Below are 16,878 nucleotides of genomic sequence, written 5' to 3'. Positions count from 1 at the left end.
AATCCAGATTAGACATCATATTGTAGGGAATATATAACCAGAGTTCTCTTTGTCGCTTATTTTAAAAAATAATAATGTAAATTTACGTGCCTGTAGAATGTCCATTTACCTGGAAGTCAGTCTCGTTGGACTAAGTAGCTTGCTTTCTGAAGACATGTGTAAAGAACTGCATTTGAAGTTCATTATCCTAGTATGTTTGCATTCCAGTACTATACTTTGTTTTAATTCTATTTTTATAGAGAAAATGCACACCTTTATTTTATTTTTGTTCCTTGTATATGATGCAGAAATAGGAGAGTTGGTACATTTTATGTTTTGATTTGCCTTTAAAACTTAGCTAACGAATGGACCGTATCCTTAGAATGCAATTCCAATGTTGAACAGCGATCAGATTCATTAATTATGCCCCAGTACAGGTACTAAAATGTGCTACGTCTCCTTTGTTCCTCTCAATCGTACAAACATTAATACTACGCAAGGACCGTTGTTTTAAAAAGAGGGCAAAGCCATTACTGTAACATGTGGACCTCTTTAAATTTTGCGGTAAACGTTAGTCGAAAATTACAATATACAAATACTAAACGTTTCGGTGGAGCAAAAAGTTACTTCCTTTTGAACGTCAATAAATTACTGATTTTTCTGATCATATCAGTGTTTAATGCTAATGGCTGGCATAAACAGATTGCGTTGAATTTACTAGACCTTTTAGTGCGCTCTTAAATATATATATCTGTTTAGGGTTGCTATGGAAAGATATTCCATTTGTACCCAAATGTAATGTCAGGATCTCAAAACGAATGTTTTAAAGAAAAATCTGTTTCCTGCAGAGAGGTTTTTCTGGGGTGCCCGACAGTTAAGTTAAACGCAGTTACCTTGGTTTTTATGGAGATCACTGCTAAGAGTGATAATTCCTCAAAAACTAAATGACAGGTTTTTAAAAAACAAATAGGGAATAAAATTATTGCAAACATTGTTCTCCTCTCCGGAGATGAGCAGAACGCGAAGTAGTTTTCATCTTACCACCGTGCAAGAACAGGGGGCAGGAAAGTCTTAAACACACTTACGCTCCAATCTTATTTTTGCATGCAAAAATAAGAGGTAGCACAAACTCACTCGCTGTGTGTGCCATTTGTAATTCATTCACTCCTCCTGCGGCTGTGTAAAGCTAATAAGACCATCCTCCTGTTAATTCCCCTGCACCCCTGGGAGAGCACTGGTGTGAGCAATTTAGATAAGCTGCGATTAAGGGCTGGAACATAAAAGGTTAATCAATTCTACTTTGGCTCACGCTGTTATTATTGAGAAGGAGCAGGAAGGGATGGCTGAATTATGTCTCACTGGTTGAGAAGCAGTCCAGATTTTTCTTTCTGTCTGCCAACCCATGTATGAAATATCAGCATTAGTATGTACATTACATACTTATACAGGTAGTCCTCAGTTTATGACAGGTCAGAGTTACGACGGTATGAAAAAAAGTGACTTGCCTGCAGTACTGCATTCCAAACACTGTGCCACCATGGCAGAAGGAAGGAAGGAAGGAAGGAAGGAAGGAAGGAAGGAAGGAAGGAATAGCAATAGCACGTAGACTTATATGCCGCTTCACAGTGCTTTGCAGTCCTCGCTAAGCGGTTTACAGAATCAGCATTTTGTTCTCCAACAATCTGGGTCCTCATTTTACCAGCCTCGGAAGGATGGAAGGCTGAGTCAACCTTGAACCAGTCAGGATTGAACTCCTGGCTGTGGGCAGAGTCAGCCTGCAATACTGCATTCTAACTGCTGCGCCACCAGGGCTCATCCTGGTTAATTACCTATTAATTCGGAGTTGCAAAGTTAACGATCTTTATTTATTTATTTATTTATTTATTTAATTAAATTTTTATACCGCCCTTCTCCCGAAGGACTCAGGGCGGTGAACAGGGCATATCTTAAAACTACAAAAATACAAAAGTTAAAAAAGAATTAAATTATTGCCCACAATAAAAACAATAAAAATATATATTTCTTAGTTTAAGCATAAATTGCTTTTGGTGTTAGCCCAGTTTTAGATTATAACATAGGGTTGGTTTGATATTTTTTTTTAAAAAAAAAACTACAAATGTCTTTTTTTATTTGTGGTAGTAAATTTATGAAAGCTTCTAATTGCAATTAAAAAAACAATATAATTTTTTTTTAAAATAGAAGAAAGAAAATTGAGAAAGGTGAGATTCTTCATCATGATTTCCAAAATCGCATTACAAATTTAACTGGAGATTAAATTTAGCCCATTTGTAATGCTCTGAAATCCAAGTTTTCATTATTCTTCGGCTGTTTGTTCCATTTTTTTTTAAATCCTGAAATTTGTACTCAAAATAGCCCCATCAAGACCACACTCACCAGCAGCGACAGGACAAGCTAGTAGGGTATACAATGAGAGCAAGCCACATTACACTCCCGTCTAGCACTGATGATGTTCCCTAGTTGGGTCATGAAACGTCTGCAAGAAAACCACCCAGCTCAGAGAGCAGCGAGGACCCCACAGTGTTTAGGCACTTCCAAACTGCAGTCTTCTCAACTATTTATTGTATCCGCTTAAGAAATACTCGTGAAATAAATGAGATGGTTTTAAACGTGTATTGAAAAATGCCTTCCCCAACTTTAATTAAAACGAATTCCAATCAGTAAAGGACTTCTTTGGGCGGATGTACAGAAGCCTGGCTGGGCCATTGCTAACAACTCACAGACCAGGTTCTGTTTTCCTCCCGGCTGATGTGAGAACATAAAACTAGAATCCTCCGCTGCCTTTTTTTTTTCCCCCTTCTCTCCGCTTATCCATCTTCTTAATAGCCTGATAATTTTGAAACGCAATTACGATCCTATAAACGCGAGCGCCGTTAATTGCAGCTTTGCCGAGCGGTTAATCTCTTTCCTGGGCATCAAATGTCCACTTTCGCGGTGCTCCAGTTGGCATTGTGGGAAAGGTTTGGAGCTGAGGAAATGTTTCTCGGCGTTTCAAACGGCCGGCGTTTTGCCTACTCCTACCAGCAAGCCTCTAAATGTATTTCGGTGCAAAAAAAAAAACCCGCCTTGCGCTTAATTTTCCGACCTAATTTTCATGGTCCCTTTAGGTGCTATTTTCAGTCTTCTTCACGTGGGCGCAGAGCGCCTTGATGAGCGGGAATGCCCAAAAATGCGTATCATAAAGACCACGAGTCTGGGAAGCTTCTCTTCTTAGCTACTCATCAGACACAGTCTTTTGACAAAGTCTCAGTAGCTTGAAGCTTTTTTTTGAGAGTCTGGATTTTGTCGGAAGAGGGAAGGAAGAGCATTTTGTCTCAAATCCACGCCATCAATTTCAATAATAATAATAATAATAATAATAATAATAATAATAATAATAATAATAATAATAATAATATAGTTGGAAGGGATCTTGAAGGTCATCTAGTCCAATCCCCTGCTCAGGCAGGAAACCCTATACCATTTCGGACAAATGGCTGTCCAGTCTCTTCTTAAAAACCTCCAGTGTTGGACCATCCACAGCTTCTGGAGGCAGGTGGTTCCACTAGTTCATTGTCCTCACTGTCAGGAAATTCCTCCTTAGTTCATGTGATCATTATCATCATAATGTTGGAAGGGACCTTGGAGGTCATCTAGTCCAACCCCCTGCTCAGGCAGGAAACCCTATACCATTTCGGACAAATGGCTGTCCAGTCTCTTCTTAAAAACGTCCAGTGTTGGAGCATTCACCACTTCTGGAGGCAGGTGGTTCCTCTGGTTAATTGTTCTAACTGTTCTGATTCATTGGCGTGTGCCTTGCCTTTCCAGATCCTCCAGCGTCAGAGGGACTCGCCTTCCGTCTGATCCAATGGAGCCTTGTACGTCTGATGAATTTTTTCAAGCGCTCAACCATGCGGAGCAAACGTTTAAAAAAATGGAAAATTACCTGAGACACAAGCAGCTGTGCGACGTGGTATTAGTGGCAGGCGAGCGACGGATTGCAGCACACAGGTACACGTGCGTTCGATCTCTTTTAAGCCGTCGTTCATTTGGAGACATTTGAACCTACGAAGAATTCGCTCGAAACGTGCCCACTTAGTATTCCAAGGATGGGTCTTTGCTCGTGCGCCTGTTCGTTTTTTTGAAAGCTGTCAGCAGGAAAGCCTAAAGTCTAAATTGATTTTTTTTCCTGAAACCGTAGCAAAATTGTTAATGTTACGCTCTTTACATAACGGCAGCTACTGTCACCCATTTCAGAAATCTTTCATTAAAAAAAAACAACAACCCTCTTTTGTCCTTTTAAAACACACTGCCTGTACATTTATTTCTTTTAACTTATTTGTCTCATCTGAAACTTTTGTTCAGCAGCTCATTTTTTTTTTCAGAACAACCGGGGCGGCTCCCCATAAAAATCATTTTTAAAATTGCAAAACACACTCAGTTAAAAGACATACAGCATTAAAAACCGAGTAAATATGGGGAACTGGGACACTACTGTAGGGCGACAGCCTAATGATTACAAATGGACCAGTCCTTCCATAATAAAACCATCACATGGTTTTATTATTTATGGTGGGTGTGGGATAAAGCAAAGAAACACACCTTAATACAGAAGATTCTTAAAGTGAATATAAAGATAAAAGCAGGGTAGATGTCCTTATGGAAAGATGGTACCACTGATATCCTGGCTGTAGAGGGCTTTAAAGGCAATAACAAGCACCTTGAATTACGTCCAGAAAGAAATTGGAGGCCGGTGCAATTCACCCAACAAAGGTGTTACATGGGCAAACTTAGGGGTCCCCATTACTGTGCGCGCTGCCGTATTATGGGGCAGTTGAAGTTCCCCGGTGGTCTCCAAGGCCAGCCCCACGCAGGGCATGTTGCAGTAATCCAACCGGGAGGTGAGCAAGGCATGGAGGACGGTGAGCGGGCAGACTGAATCCATGGCTTAGCTTTCCTTATATATTAGTTTCCTAGGTAATTTTTAAAGGAAGAAGATGCTCGACAGTTAGACGTATAAGACTGGCAAACAATAATGAAATTCTGATGCCCACCCTCAAAAGAAAAAATACATTTTCATACACATACATGCGCACACGGTCGCAGGCTTAATGCAAAGATTGTGTCATAAAAATCATCCGATTTTTTTTTAACTGCACCGAGTGCTTCCATTTATATCGATTGTCATTTCAAATGCTTTTATAAACAGGCTATCAAATTAATGCAGGCACTCCCCTTGCCTTCTGTTTCACGCGGGCCCAGGTTGGTGCTGTCCTCCGTCTCCGATTACTTTGCAGCCATGTTTACTAATGACGTCCGAGAAGCCAGACAGGAAGAAATCAAAATGGAAGGCGTGGAGCCAAATGCATTGTGGGCGTTAGTGCAGTACGCGTATACAGGTAAAAGCCGAGTTACCGTAAAGCCAAGCGAACGCTAACCTCTGTGGTTTGTGGAACACAGCTAAAGATCCACCACGTTGTATACAGTGTGAATTATAATAATAGCTATAAACACTGACCTAGAGGTAGCAAGGCCTAGTTTTTGTTTTGGATGCTTTTAGCTTTTTAGTACAAAATTGCCAAAGGGTAGTTGTTCTTTAGACAAAAAAAAAAAGTAACACTATTTTGGGGATCAGAAAAAAACCCAAGACAATGTAGTACTTAAACTTGGGGGAAAAAATCAGAATTATAGTAGAATAAATACTAGGTGACAAAAAATTGCTTGAGTCAAGTTTCGCTCATCGTACGTTTTTCTTGCTAAGGATTTGCCCTTTTTTTCCAGAAGTTTCTTTGCCTTTCCTGTCTTGTCTTAGATCGGGGGCATTTCCTGGCGATCTCTATCCATATCCTTTATTTCCGTCCCATCAACTTTTTTGTAGAATTGTATCAAGAACCAACTTCACAGCATTATAAACTACAGGTAGTCCTCAGCCTATGACCACAATTGAGCCCAAAATTTCTGTTGTTAACTGAGACACGTTGTTAAGTGGGTTTTGCCCCATTTTACGACCTTTCTTACCACAGTTGTTGAGTGAATCAATGCAGCTGCTAAGTTAGTAACCTGGTTGTTAAGTGAATCTGGGCTTCCCCACTGATTTTGCTCGTCAGAAAGTCGCAAAAGGAGATCACGTGACCCCGGGGCGCTGCAACCGTCGCAAGTACATGCCAGTTGCCAAGCCTCTGAATTTTGATCACATGACCGTGTGGCTGCTGCAAGTGACCGTCACTGTGAAAAACGGTCCTAAGTCTCTCTTTCCCCCCCCCAGTGTTGTTCGTAACTTTGAATGGTCTTGTTGTAAGTTGAGGACTACCTGTGTAGTAAGGCCCTCATTCCCCCCCTAGTGAATTTTCCATAAAAAGCCTCTTATGGCAGATTTCCAGAATACACAGAATTAAGTGTGCGTTTCCCTTGTTTTTATCCCGATCTAAATCATAACGAGTTGCTTGATTGAATCGCACGTCATAGTAACTCCTCTGTTTTCAAACCCTTCTAGGTCGCCTTGAATTAAAAGAAGAGAACATTGAGTGCCTGTTATCTACCGCTTGTATCCTTCAGCTGTCGCAGGTGGTGGAAGCTTGTTGCAAGTTTTTAATGAAGCAGCTTCACCCTTCCAATTGCCTTGGGATCCGCTCGTTTGCCGACGCGCAGGGCTGCACCGATTTGCACAAAGTGGCCCACAACTACACCATGGTGCGCAATTCTCAGGCTTTCGTTTTATCCATGGGAAAAGCATTCCGTAATATCCTGGCCCGCCATCCTCTCCCATCATCCTAGATACGTTGACTGGGATTTCTATTTTTTTATTTTCCAAAGAGCTAGAACAGAATCCCTATCTTTTTTTTTTTAAACAACTTTATTTTGAATAGTTGGTGTTAGGTTCTGAACCCGGAAGCCAGTAATTAGATCTTTTGTCTTTGGCTTACGTTGGGCAAGCTACTGTTATTTATTATTATTATTATTATTATTATTATTATTATTATTATTATTATTATTAATTATTTCAGCTCATTTTCTTCCAGACACAACACGAAGGCCGTTCCACTTTATGGCTGAAACCATTATTGCTAAGATTATGTGTCTGAGGTACTTTGAACTCTTAGGAAGAGCGCTTAAATCTCTACAAATTCCAAAAAAAAAAAAGTTAAAACGTGATGACCTATTCAATAGCATTTGGGACAAACTAAGAGCTGTATTATAACTTCGAAGAGTCACTAAAGAAAAGATTTTTAAGCCGAGGACTACCTGTATATGACTAAAAAATACACCTTAAGAATTTTGACACCTGGGTTACGCCTTCCCAGCGATTTCTGAAAAGTCATTTTGCCATTCCTTACCGATACTTTCTATTATCCTTTATTAGTTTATTGAGATGTATTATAGCATTTCCCCTAAGGCTAAAACCCTGGAAATTACTCTTGCAAGGCTATTGGCATTGGAGGGGAAAAAAAACCCTCAAAACAAAGCCGGAGGCACTTTCCTAGCCTTCAATAGTTTGACTTGAATAAAATTTAAATTAAGATGGGTTTTTTTTAAAGTGATTTTCCAGAGCAATTAGTTGCGCTACATCAATTCTTGCCAGGGCATTTTTAAAAAAATATTGTTTAATTCCAACGGAGACCTGAAATTGAATTTTAGTAATAATGGGCACCGTAGAGGCCCTTCCTTTGGCTGGAAATATATGTTGCCATGGGAACAGTACAGAAATGGGTAGGCCAATTGAATCTTCAATTAGAGGAAAATCCTACTTAATTTCATTTGCTTGAAAGCTGCTTGAGTTCAAAAAAAAATTAAAGGAGCAGCCATTTTGCGCTCGTTCCTGCAATGTTTAGCTTGGTGGATCTACACCACTGTTTTCACGCTGCTGCTTACTAAAAACCGTGTATTATGCATTGCGCTTCAAATGGAAATTAAATTGCCGAAAAGGAAAGGGTGGAAGATGTTTGCACCTACTGTATTTTCAAAGTACACTGCTTACATTGGAAGTTTTCTAAATGGGAATGAAATCACCATTAAATAGAGGTAGTCCCCGCCTTACGGGATCGCGTGATGAAAATTCAGACGCTGGGCATCTGGCTCATATTTAGGACGGTTGCAAAGTCCTGGGTTTATGTGATCCCCTTTTGTGACCTGACGAGCAACTTCGGTGATTTACTTAAAAGAAAACTAGTAGATTTCTTTTATTTACCAATATCTGATTTTCTGTTTTTTTTTTCAACCAAACCTAAACATTTCATCTAGAAAACGTACAGCCTTCCAAATATTTATTTACAGGACAGAATGCAACCAGGTAACTTTTTGGAGATCTTTTTTCTTTTTTTCCCCCCTGTGAATTTTATTTCACCCGGTCACTGAGCGCTAATTGGAATTTCCTTTGTGATACCAGCGAACGGGAGGAGAAAAAAAAAGACTGCAAAATCAAATGGGCAATAGGTGCCCAGGTCTTTCCTCCATTTCATGTAGACGTGGTTTTATATATACTTCTTATCATTTTTAGGAGCACTTCATGGAAGTAATTAGAAACCAAGAATTCCTCCTGCTACCAGCCACAGAAATTGCAAAGCTTTTAGCTAGTGATGATATGAACATTCCTAGTGAAGAGACTATTCTGAATGCGTTGCTTACTTGGGTGCAACACGATTTGGAACAACGAAAGAAAGATCTGAGTAAACTCTTAGCATACATTAGGCTTCCATTACTAGCTCCACAGGTAAGTGAGTGACATTCCCTACAGCCAATCATCTGTCTTCAGATCTCTCAGTAACTTAAGGTTTCGTGACTTAATAGTCTCTTACATGGAGAATTTTCCTTTTTTTAATATACATCTGAAGATTTGGTTGTTTGAACAGGCCGGCCTGGACTAAGGGTTTGAGTTTATTTTAACTATTTATTGTTAGGGCCAATTAATTTAATTTTCTTTTTAACTTTTGTATGTTGCATTTTATTGCCCTGTACACTGCCCTGAGTCCTTTGGGAGAAGGGCGGTATAGAAATTTAATAAAATAAAATAAAATAAAATAAATGTATGTGTGTGTGTGTATATATATATATGTTATATATATCTTTATTATATTTATATACCGCCCTTCTCCCGAGGGACTCAGGGCGGTGAACAGGGCACATAAAAATACAGAAACAAATATATATATATGTATGTATACGTATACATATGTATATGTATACATACATACATACATATATATATATACATATATACACATATATATATATACATATACACAAACACACACACTCACACACACACACACACACACACACATTATATATATATATCTCTTAAACAACGCAATGTACTGTATTTAATAGTAGAATGTCTTATCTTGTGTTCCCTTTATTTTTTTTGAGCTATATATATATATACACACACACACACACACATCTATATATTCTAAGTCAGACCAACCTTTCTCACTTGGCGGACCAGAGGAAAAGGGTGGGGGAAGCAATTTACATGCGTATCTGCACATGCATAAGGGGCCGCGAGCATGTGCGCTCTGCAAACGGGGCGGTGCTAGCGCCCGCGTGATACTAGCCCCACCCGTTCTTGCGTGGCGTAACTCCTTGTTTCTGTGTCATGTGGCGCAGCGGCGCTCCGTTTTTTTACCCCATGGTGTGGCGGTAACCTGTTTCCACACCCTGAGATGTGGTGGCTTCCTGTTTTTGTGCCCAGCTGCTGCGCTAGCGCAAGTGAGGGAGTGTGCACACATACGCACACTCACTGGCCAGCCTGTCCCCTGGCCCGGTGGCCAGTAGGCCACGGCCCACTACCGGGCTGCAGCCCACAGGTTGGGGACCCCTGGTCTAAGTCCTTTTAACCATTGCATGCATTTTCTGAATTTAGAAAAACTATTTTTTGGAATGATCAACAGAAAAAATGCCAGTTCACAAGACTTAAAAAGCACCAGAAAGCTTCTAGGTTGCGATTAAACTATTGCCGTAATTTCAGGAAGTGAAAATTAGAGGAGAGATTGTTGGAATCAAAGCTGAGAGAGAAGACTTAGTTCAAGAAATGTAAACGCTGCTGTACCATTAAACAAGAGACAGCTTGCTGATCCATTTTTAAAATTCTATTCGAGCAAGATTTTTATCTCGGCCGCTACACGGAACTGATTTTGTGGGCCGAAATGATCGTTTTATCATAGTTTGTGGGAAGTATACCCAAACCAGTTAAATGTTTATTGGAAATTCCACCCAGTGATGCGAATTCCTCAGGCAGAATTTGACCTACGTCCGGTGAGAACTTAAATTCGTGATGCCTTAATTAAACACTTGGAAACATATCTCAGTGGAAGGTGGTATATCCTTGGTTAACTAAAGCTTCAAAGCACTAAAACATCAGGAGACATGGAAATGAGTATTTTGTAGTCTATTCCACTTATGCATAAATATGGCTGCGTTTAGTCACCTGCGGAGATAAGAGCTGAATTTTTTTTCCCCATTAAGCCATCATCATGTAGATTTGTTCTGTGGCCTGGTAGATTGAAACAGACTTCCAAAGAGCCAGCAACTAATACTTATAATTTTATATAAGTTGTTCCATACTGTAGAATCTTAAAATGCCAAACCATGCTACTGACTTTGACTGATGGGAAATATCATCAAATCCTACTGACATGAAGGTTTTGTATATACTACCAGTCTGTAAGAGAGGAGCAGGGGGGTGGGGTGGGGAGTCAAGAAAAGAATCCAACTAGAGTTGTTACATTCCCACAATTGTTCTAAGTCCAAGTTCTCTTTAATTCATTATGTTGATTTTTTTATCTGGCGCCAATGCTGGCTGTTAGTTGATCAGATTCTTGTGTATAGGCTTGAGCAATGGATCATCCTAACTGGAAGTTAATGTGTGGTCCCAATTCTTTGTGTCAGACACGGTCTCGCGGGCTCAATGTCTGCACCATTATTTGTTTCATGGATGTTCACTTTGGAGGAAAAGATTGTGAAAGTCCTGGTCTTCTGTCATCTAGAGCATGTTAAGGACCAAAGTTATGTTTGCGCCCTCAGTCCAAACGACTAAAATCAGTGGCTCCCTCTTCTGTGTCAGCCTTAAAATTAATTACAGACCAACTGCCGTCTTGCAGGCATGGCGATCACTTGTAAAAGGGATTCCCTTGTTGAATATGATACACTCAGGAAAGTGCAAAAGACCTATTGATTCTTTATTAATCGGTCGGATCCAGTTAATGAAAGGTTAACTTGCTCCGCGTGAATCTCCTTCAGTGCTCATGGTTTTGAGCAGAGGTCTTCAAACTCGGCCCTTTTATGACTCATGGACTTCAACTCCCAGAATTTCTCAGCCAGGCATGCTGGCTGAGGAATTCTGGGAGTTGAAGTCCATGAGTCATAAAAGGGCCGAGTTTGAAGACCCCTGGTTTTGAGCATTAAAATAAAAAAATGAGTTTTCAACTTTGGATAGGCTCTGCGTGTGGTGATGTAGTTAGAATTTGAATTGAAAAGGGGGGAAAAACTCTGAATCAGCTATGGCACTTAACTGGGTGATATTTTCTCCGTTTTGTTTCTTATCTAACATACCTTGCAGAATGATTATTATAAAATAGAGTAAAAGAATGTCCAAAACACACATATACAGATTTAAAGTTTCTGTAAGAAAAGGAAGAATAAAAAAAAGTAATCAGAAATGTTTCCCGCTTCTGATTACTATCCAGAAATTTTAATTTGTTATATTAAAATAAGGTTCACTAAACTGTAGATCAGTATTTGTTGTGGGTGCTACTTTACTCGATCAGTTAAACAGTTATTAGGGTTGCAACCTTTTAAAGAGTAATCTAGGTTGATTTGGGGGGAATGCACCGAATCTGGATAATTTAGAGCAAACCAATTGCTCTTTGGTGAGGATAAACACTGTAAAACGTGATGTTGATGTCCATTAATGTGTGTTATGCTGCTCTGTCCATTAGGAATTATGTCATACAGAAACCCTTCATGCTTAACATTCACTGAAGCTCACGATACTAATGGAATTTGCAGCGGTTACAAGCCCCTAAAGTGTAGAATTAGAAATCAATAATGCATAATATAATTTCTATATTCTACATGTTTAAGTTACTGCAGCATTAGTTAATCTTGCTGCCTGCCGCACAATATTTTGTGTGAAAGTTTCATCCAACAGAGTAATTACCGCTTCGGGCAAATGGATTTTTATCCTAGAGAAAATAGTTAAAGCCTGCTTTGATGTAGAGAAACTGAAATTTCTAGTAATAGTGCTTGTTCTTTTTATAACCTGATCATTGCAGACTACTCATTAAGCGTGCATACTGATGATAGGTTAGATCAGGGGTCCCCAACCCCCGATTCGTGGACGGGTACCGGGCCACAGCATGCCAGCAACTGTACCGCACAAACAAGCCAAACCCCGTGGGATGCAGGCAGCACACAAAACCACGCACTCTCCGGTCCGTGGAAAAACCTCTCTCCATGGAACCGGTCCCTGGTGCCCAAAAGGTTGGGGACCTCTGGGTTTGATGACATCCACAGTGCTAACTAATTTGCGTTTTGTGCTGGCTTATTCCTGATCCACTATTATTGTTTCGCAATTCAGCACATTTTATCTCTCCTTTTGCCTAGTTTTTAGCAGACATGGAAAACAACGTACTCTTTAGAGATGACATTGAATGTCAAAAACTCATCATGGAAGCGATGAAGTACCATCTGTTGCCAGAGAGAAGGCCCATGTTGCAAAGCCCTCGGACAAAGCCTAGAAAATCTACTGTTGGTGTCCTGTTTGCAGTCGGAGGCATGGATGCAACTAAAGGTATCGGTTTATAATAAAGATTAAAAATTACTCCCATCATTGACTTCTGGTTTGCCATTGTGACACCTACGGACACTGGAAGGCGAGCTCCGTCTTCCGCATCTGAATTCATTCCACTAGAGGACCCTGGAAAGGGTCGAAAGTCGCCCTGTAGGGGTGACGAGCAAGGAGGGGATCCCCGCTTGATCGTGGGAGGGCGGCAGCTCTTACGCTTGATCCGGGGCAGCTCTCCAAACCGGCGGAGGAAAGACCGGCCATAGCAATATGGTTCATCACTAAGCTGCTGACACCCAAAGTCAAAATTACCACCAAGCACCTTTAAAGCAGTGCAGATGAAACTGGGTGAGATCTGATCTTCTCTTTAAGACTTTAAATATCTTTTCCTGTAAAAGCTGCCCAAAGTACTCTTCCCCCTGTGAGGAGAGAGGGAAGGGAATTTCTACCCCACCTTTTTAAGAACAGCGGCATCTAACTACCCAGGGGAAACAGAGCAACTAAAAGAACAAATGCTGGAGACATTTGTTTTTATCTAAAAAAGAAAAAGAAGAAAGAAAGAAACCTTGAAAAACTATCATAAAAGCTTTGGACTTCAAAAGCTTGAAATGGCATTGGTGACATCTTATGGTGAAGTATGGTATTACAACTTGTTATTGACTAAAAGAGACACCAAGCCAAGCCTAGACTCTCTAGAAAAAAACTCTTCTGACCTTGACAAATACCACCAGTGAAAAACTCAGCTGTAAAGAAGGAACTTTTGGGTGGCATATCTGGCCTCTTTGAACTATGAATGTAAATCTTTACTGATTCTCAGAGTTATTTGTGGGGAAATGCTTTCCTATTTCTTTACATGAGAAGCATCTGTTATTACACAAGATGATGGAATACTTTGGACTATAAATTCTTACTTGATAAACAATCTCCGCTATAAAGACTACCTATAACACATGAAATACATGTCCCATACCCAGTTATAAAAAAACGAAAAACTATTTTTAACGTTTGATTTTAAAGCCTTTAACTTAACACATTATCAAGAGAATATGGATGAAGATCAGGGGAAAAAATCCTTTCTGTGTTGAAATCAATACACGAAACCATTCTTTCAGCTTGTGACAAGACAAGATGCAACATAAAGGAACAAGATGCCAGCTTAGATACACAAACCCAGACCTTGACTACAACCAAAGAACTAACAATGCAGAAAATAACAGGAGAGGTGGAACAACTATAAGGCAGAGGACCCAATTGACCATCAGATCCAGTCAATGGAAAAATCAGAAAAGGGAGTGACAACATTGAGAATGGAAAAGACTTTTTACACAAATCAGAAGAAATCTGAGGAAAAGGATGAAGAACAGATTGAATGGAAGATAAACTTATCAGCACAATGGTGGGAAATTGGAGTAATAGGGAGGTGATCTAATGAATACAAATGGGCTAGTTCTTCCAAAAACTCTAATCGAATGGTCTTTCTTATTTCAAATAATATATATAACAATAGAGGGAGAACTGTTTGATGATTCAAAAGGACTGACATGGAAGGTCAGTTGGCAAAGGAAGAAAGCCAGAGTAAGGCTGAAGGAAACTAGGGTTTTGATTTATTAGAGGGGATTTCATATTAGTGATTAGAGGGTTGAATGTGGTGGAAAATAGATAATTTTTAGAAAATAAAGTAACAATAATTGAATAGGTAAGATGTGTAATAAGACTAATAGACTTTTGGTTTAATATGGTGGAAAATAGATAACTTTTAGAAAACAGAACAAGACTATATGCAAATAGATAAGATGTGTACTTAGAATATTAGATTTTGTTATGAAAAGGGGAAAAAAGTTGAGATAAGGGAAACTGGTTACCTAAAGGTTGGAAATGATAAATACCAAATGTTAATTTGAATGTCGATGGGAAATTAAAGCTTGGGAAAAATAATAACAGGACATTTATTGTGTGTAAGGATTGAATGCAAACACAATTAAGATATGTATAAGCTAAAAATTATTGATAAATGTAACAAAGATGGTTTTACTTAGTTGGTAATAATAATAACTATCCTAGCCTAATATGAGATAGTAGATATTAAGGGAAAAAGAGAGGAAATATCTGATGTTGTAAGTTGAGATTTGTATTAAAGATTTATGTATATTATTGAATTATTGATTAACCCAGTCACCACATTGCTTTTTAAATGTTTAGTTGTAAAATTAGAAAACTAATAAAATATTATATAAACAAACAAACACCTACTCCATCATACAGGTAGTCCTCAAGTTACAGCAGTTCACATAGTGACTGTTGACATCATCCTTGAAAAAAACGACCGCTATTTTTCACAGTTAACGACCGTTGCAGCCTCCTCGTGGTCATGTGATCAGAATTCAGAGGCTTGGCAACTGACTCACACTGACGACGGTGGTGGCGTCCTTGTCTTTTAAGACCTTCTGACTGGCAAAGTCAGTGGGCGAAGCCAGATTCTCTTAACGACCGTGTGTGACTAACTTAACAACTGCCATGATTCATTTAACCAGTGTGACGAGAAGGGTCGTAAAATGGGGCAAAACTCACTTAACAAATGTCTCGCTTAACATAAATTTTGGGCTCCATCATAAGTCGAGGATTACTTGTGTTTAGAGTTTCATGAGCAACTAATTGGTGTAATCACCTTTGCAACAGAAGTAGAAACACAAATTTCAGTTTGGATCTAACCTATTTAGTGCAGGGGTAGGCAAGCTTGGCTCTTTGATGACTGGTGGACTTCAACTCCCAGAATTCCTGAGCCAGACATGCTGAGGGGAAAGGGAGAGGTTTCCAAGCTGAGCCATGCTGGCTCAGGAATTCTGGGAGTTGAAGTCCATGAGTCATAAAAGAGCCAAGGTTGCCTACCTCTGGCCTATACACTAAACCAGGGGTCTTCAAACTTGGCCCTTTTATGACTCGTGGACTTCAACTCCCAGAATTCCTGAGCCAGCTACGTTGAGGGGAAAGGGAGAGGTTTCCAAGCTGAGCCATGCTGGCTCAGGAATTCTGGGAGTTGAAGTCCACGAGTCATAAAAGAGCCAAAAGAACTAATAAGACGTATCACTAGCCTTCTACATGGAGTACAACCTGTTTCATTTTCATAGAACTGCAATTATTGTTCCACGTATTTTTTTTAACATATATTATACTATTATTAAGGAGCAACGAGCATTGAAAAATACGATCTCCGTACCAATATGTGGACTCCTGTTGCAAATATGAATGGGAGGAGATTACAGTTTGGCGTGGCCGTGTTAGATGACAAATTATATGTCGTTGGAGGTAGAGACGGACTAAAAACGTTGAACACTGTGGAGTGTTACAACCCCAAAACGAAAACGTGGAGCGTGATGCCACCCATGTCAACTCACCGGCACGGGCTTGGTATGTATAAATATTTACATTTTTGTTTTTTTAAGAAAGGGTTATGCGTTGAGCTTTTACCAGATTAACTCAAGTAGGTGATTCTAATGTTTTATTTGTGGTTCATTGTCATGGGGGGGAGTTAACTTTAAAACTGTTAAATAACTTTAGTTATATTGGTGGTTCCAAATTTGGAGCCCATTTGTACTGGTAGGAGCAAACATTCCCACTTATAGTAAGAATCTGATCACAGGCAACTTATCTTTGGCTAATTTCTGTTTCTTTCCAATACCTTGGTCTGAAATTATTAATTTTAACAGGAGCCCTGGAGGGGCAGAATCCAATACTGCAGATTAACTCTGCCCACAGATAAGAGTTCGATCCTGACCGGCTCAAGGTTGACTCAGCCTTCCGTCCTTCAGAGGCCAGTAAAAGGAGAAGACCCAGATTGTTGGGGACAACATGCTGACTCTTAGAGAGGGCTGTAAAGCACTGTCGGGTGGGATATAAGTCTTAAGTGCTGCTGCTAAGTGTTTCAAGTAATAATCAACATTATCAACACCAAAATTGTTTGATTTCACATGTTATTTATATCCCACCTGAGAGCTAAGTTGAGGACACAATATTCCTTGATCTCCCTGAGGAATTTTATGTCATTCTGAAAACCTCCATGAAAATATTGATTGGTTTAAGATACGTGCATGGTTGGAAAAGATGATGAAAAAACAGATAGAATT

At 39.6% G+C, this 16,878-nt stretch overlaps 1 protein-coding gene across 2 annotated transcripts in view; it reads left to right on the top strand.

The window, feature by feature from the left end:
- The window catches only part of KLHL5 (kelch like family member 5), a 34,057-nt gene that overhangs the window by 10,191 nt on the left and 6,988 nt on the right, over positions 1-16,878 (top strand). For both annotated transcript variants that reach the window (XM_083367915.1, XM_083367914.1), the window contains exons 3-8: positions 3,805-3,987; positions 5,239-5,375; positions 6,470-6,666; positions 8,471-8,683; positions 12,577-12,763; positions 15,938-16,162. In XM_083367915.1, the coding sequence (XP_083224041.1) occupies positions 3,845-3,987; positions 5,239-5,375; positions 6,470-6,666; positions 8,471-8,683; positions 12,577-12,763; positions 15,938-16,162 (1,102 nt within the window). In that variant the 5' untranslated portion in view covers positions 3,805-3,844. The remainder of the gene's footprint in view (positions 1-3,804; positions 3,988-5,238; positions 5,376-6,469; positions 6,667-8,470; positions 8,684-12,576; positions 12,764-15,937; positions 16,163-16,878) is intronic.

Source organism: Vipera ursinii (assembly GCF_947247035.1).
Source record: "Vipera ursinii genome assembly, chromosome: 7".
In the NCBI taxonomy this organism is placed as follows: domain Eukaryota; kingdom Metazoa; phylum Chordata; class Lepidosauria; order Squamata; family Viperidae; genus Vipera; species Vipera ursinii.
This window is presented reverse-complemented; position numbering and strand designations above follow the sequence as displayed.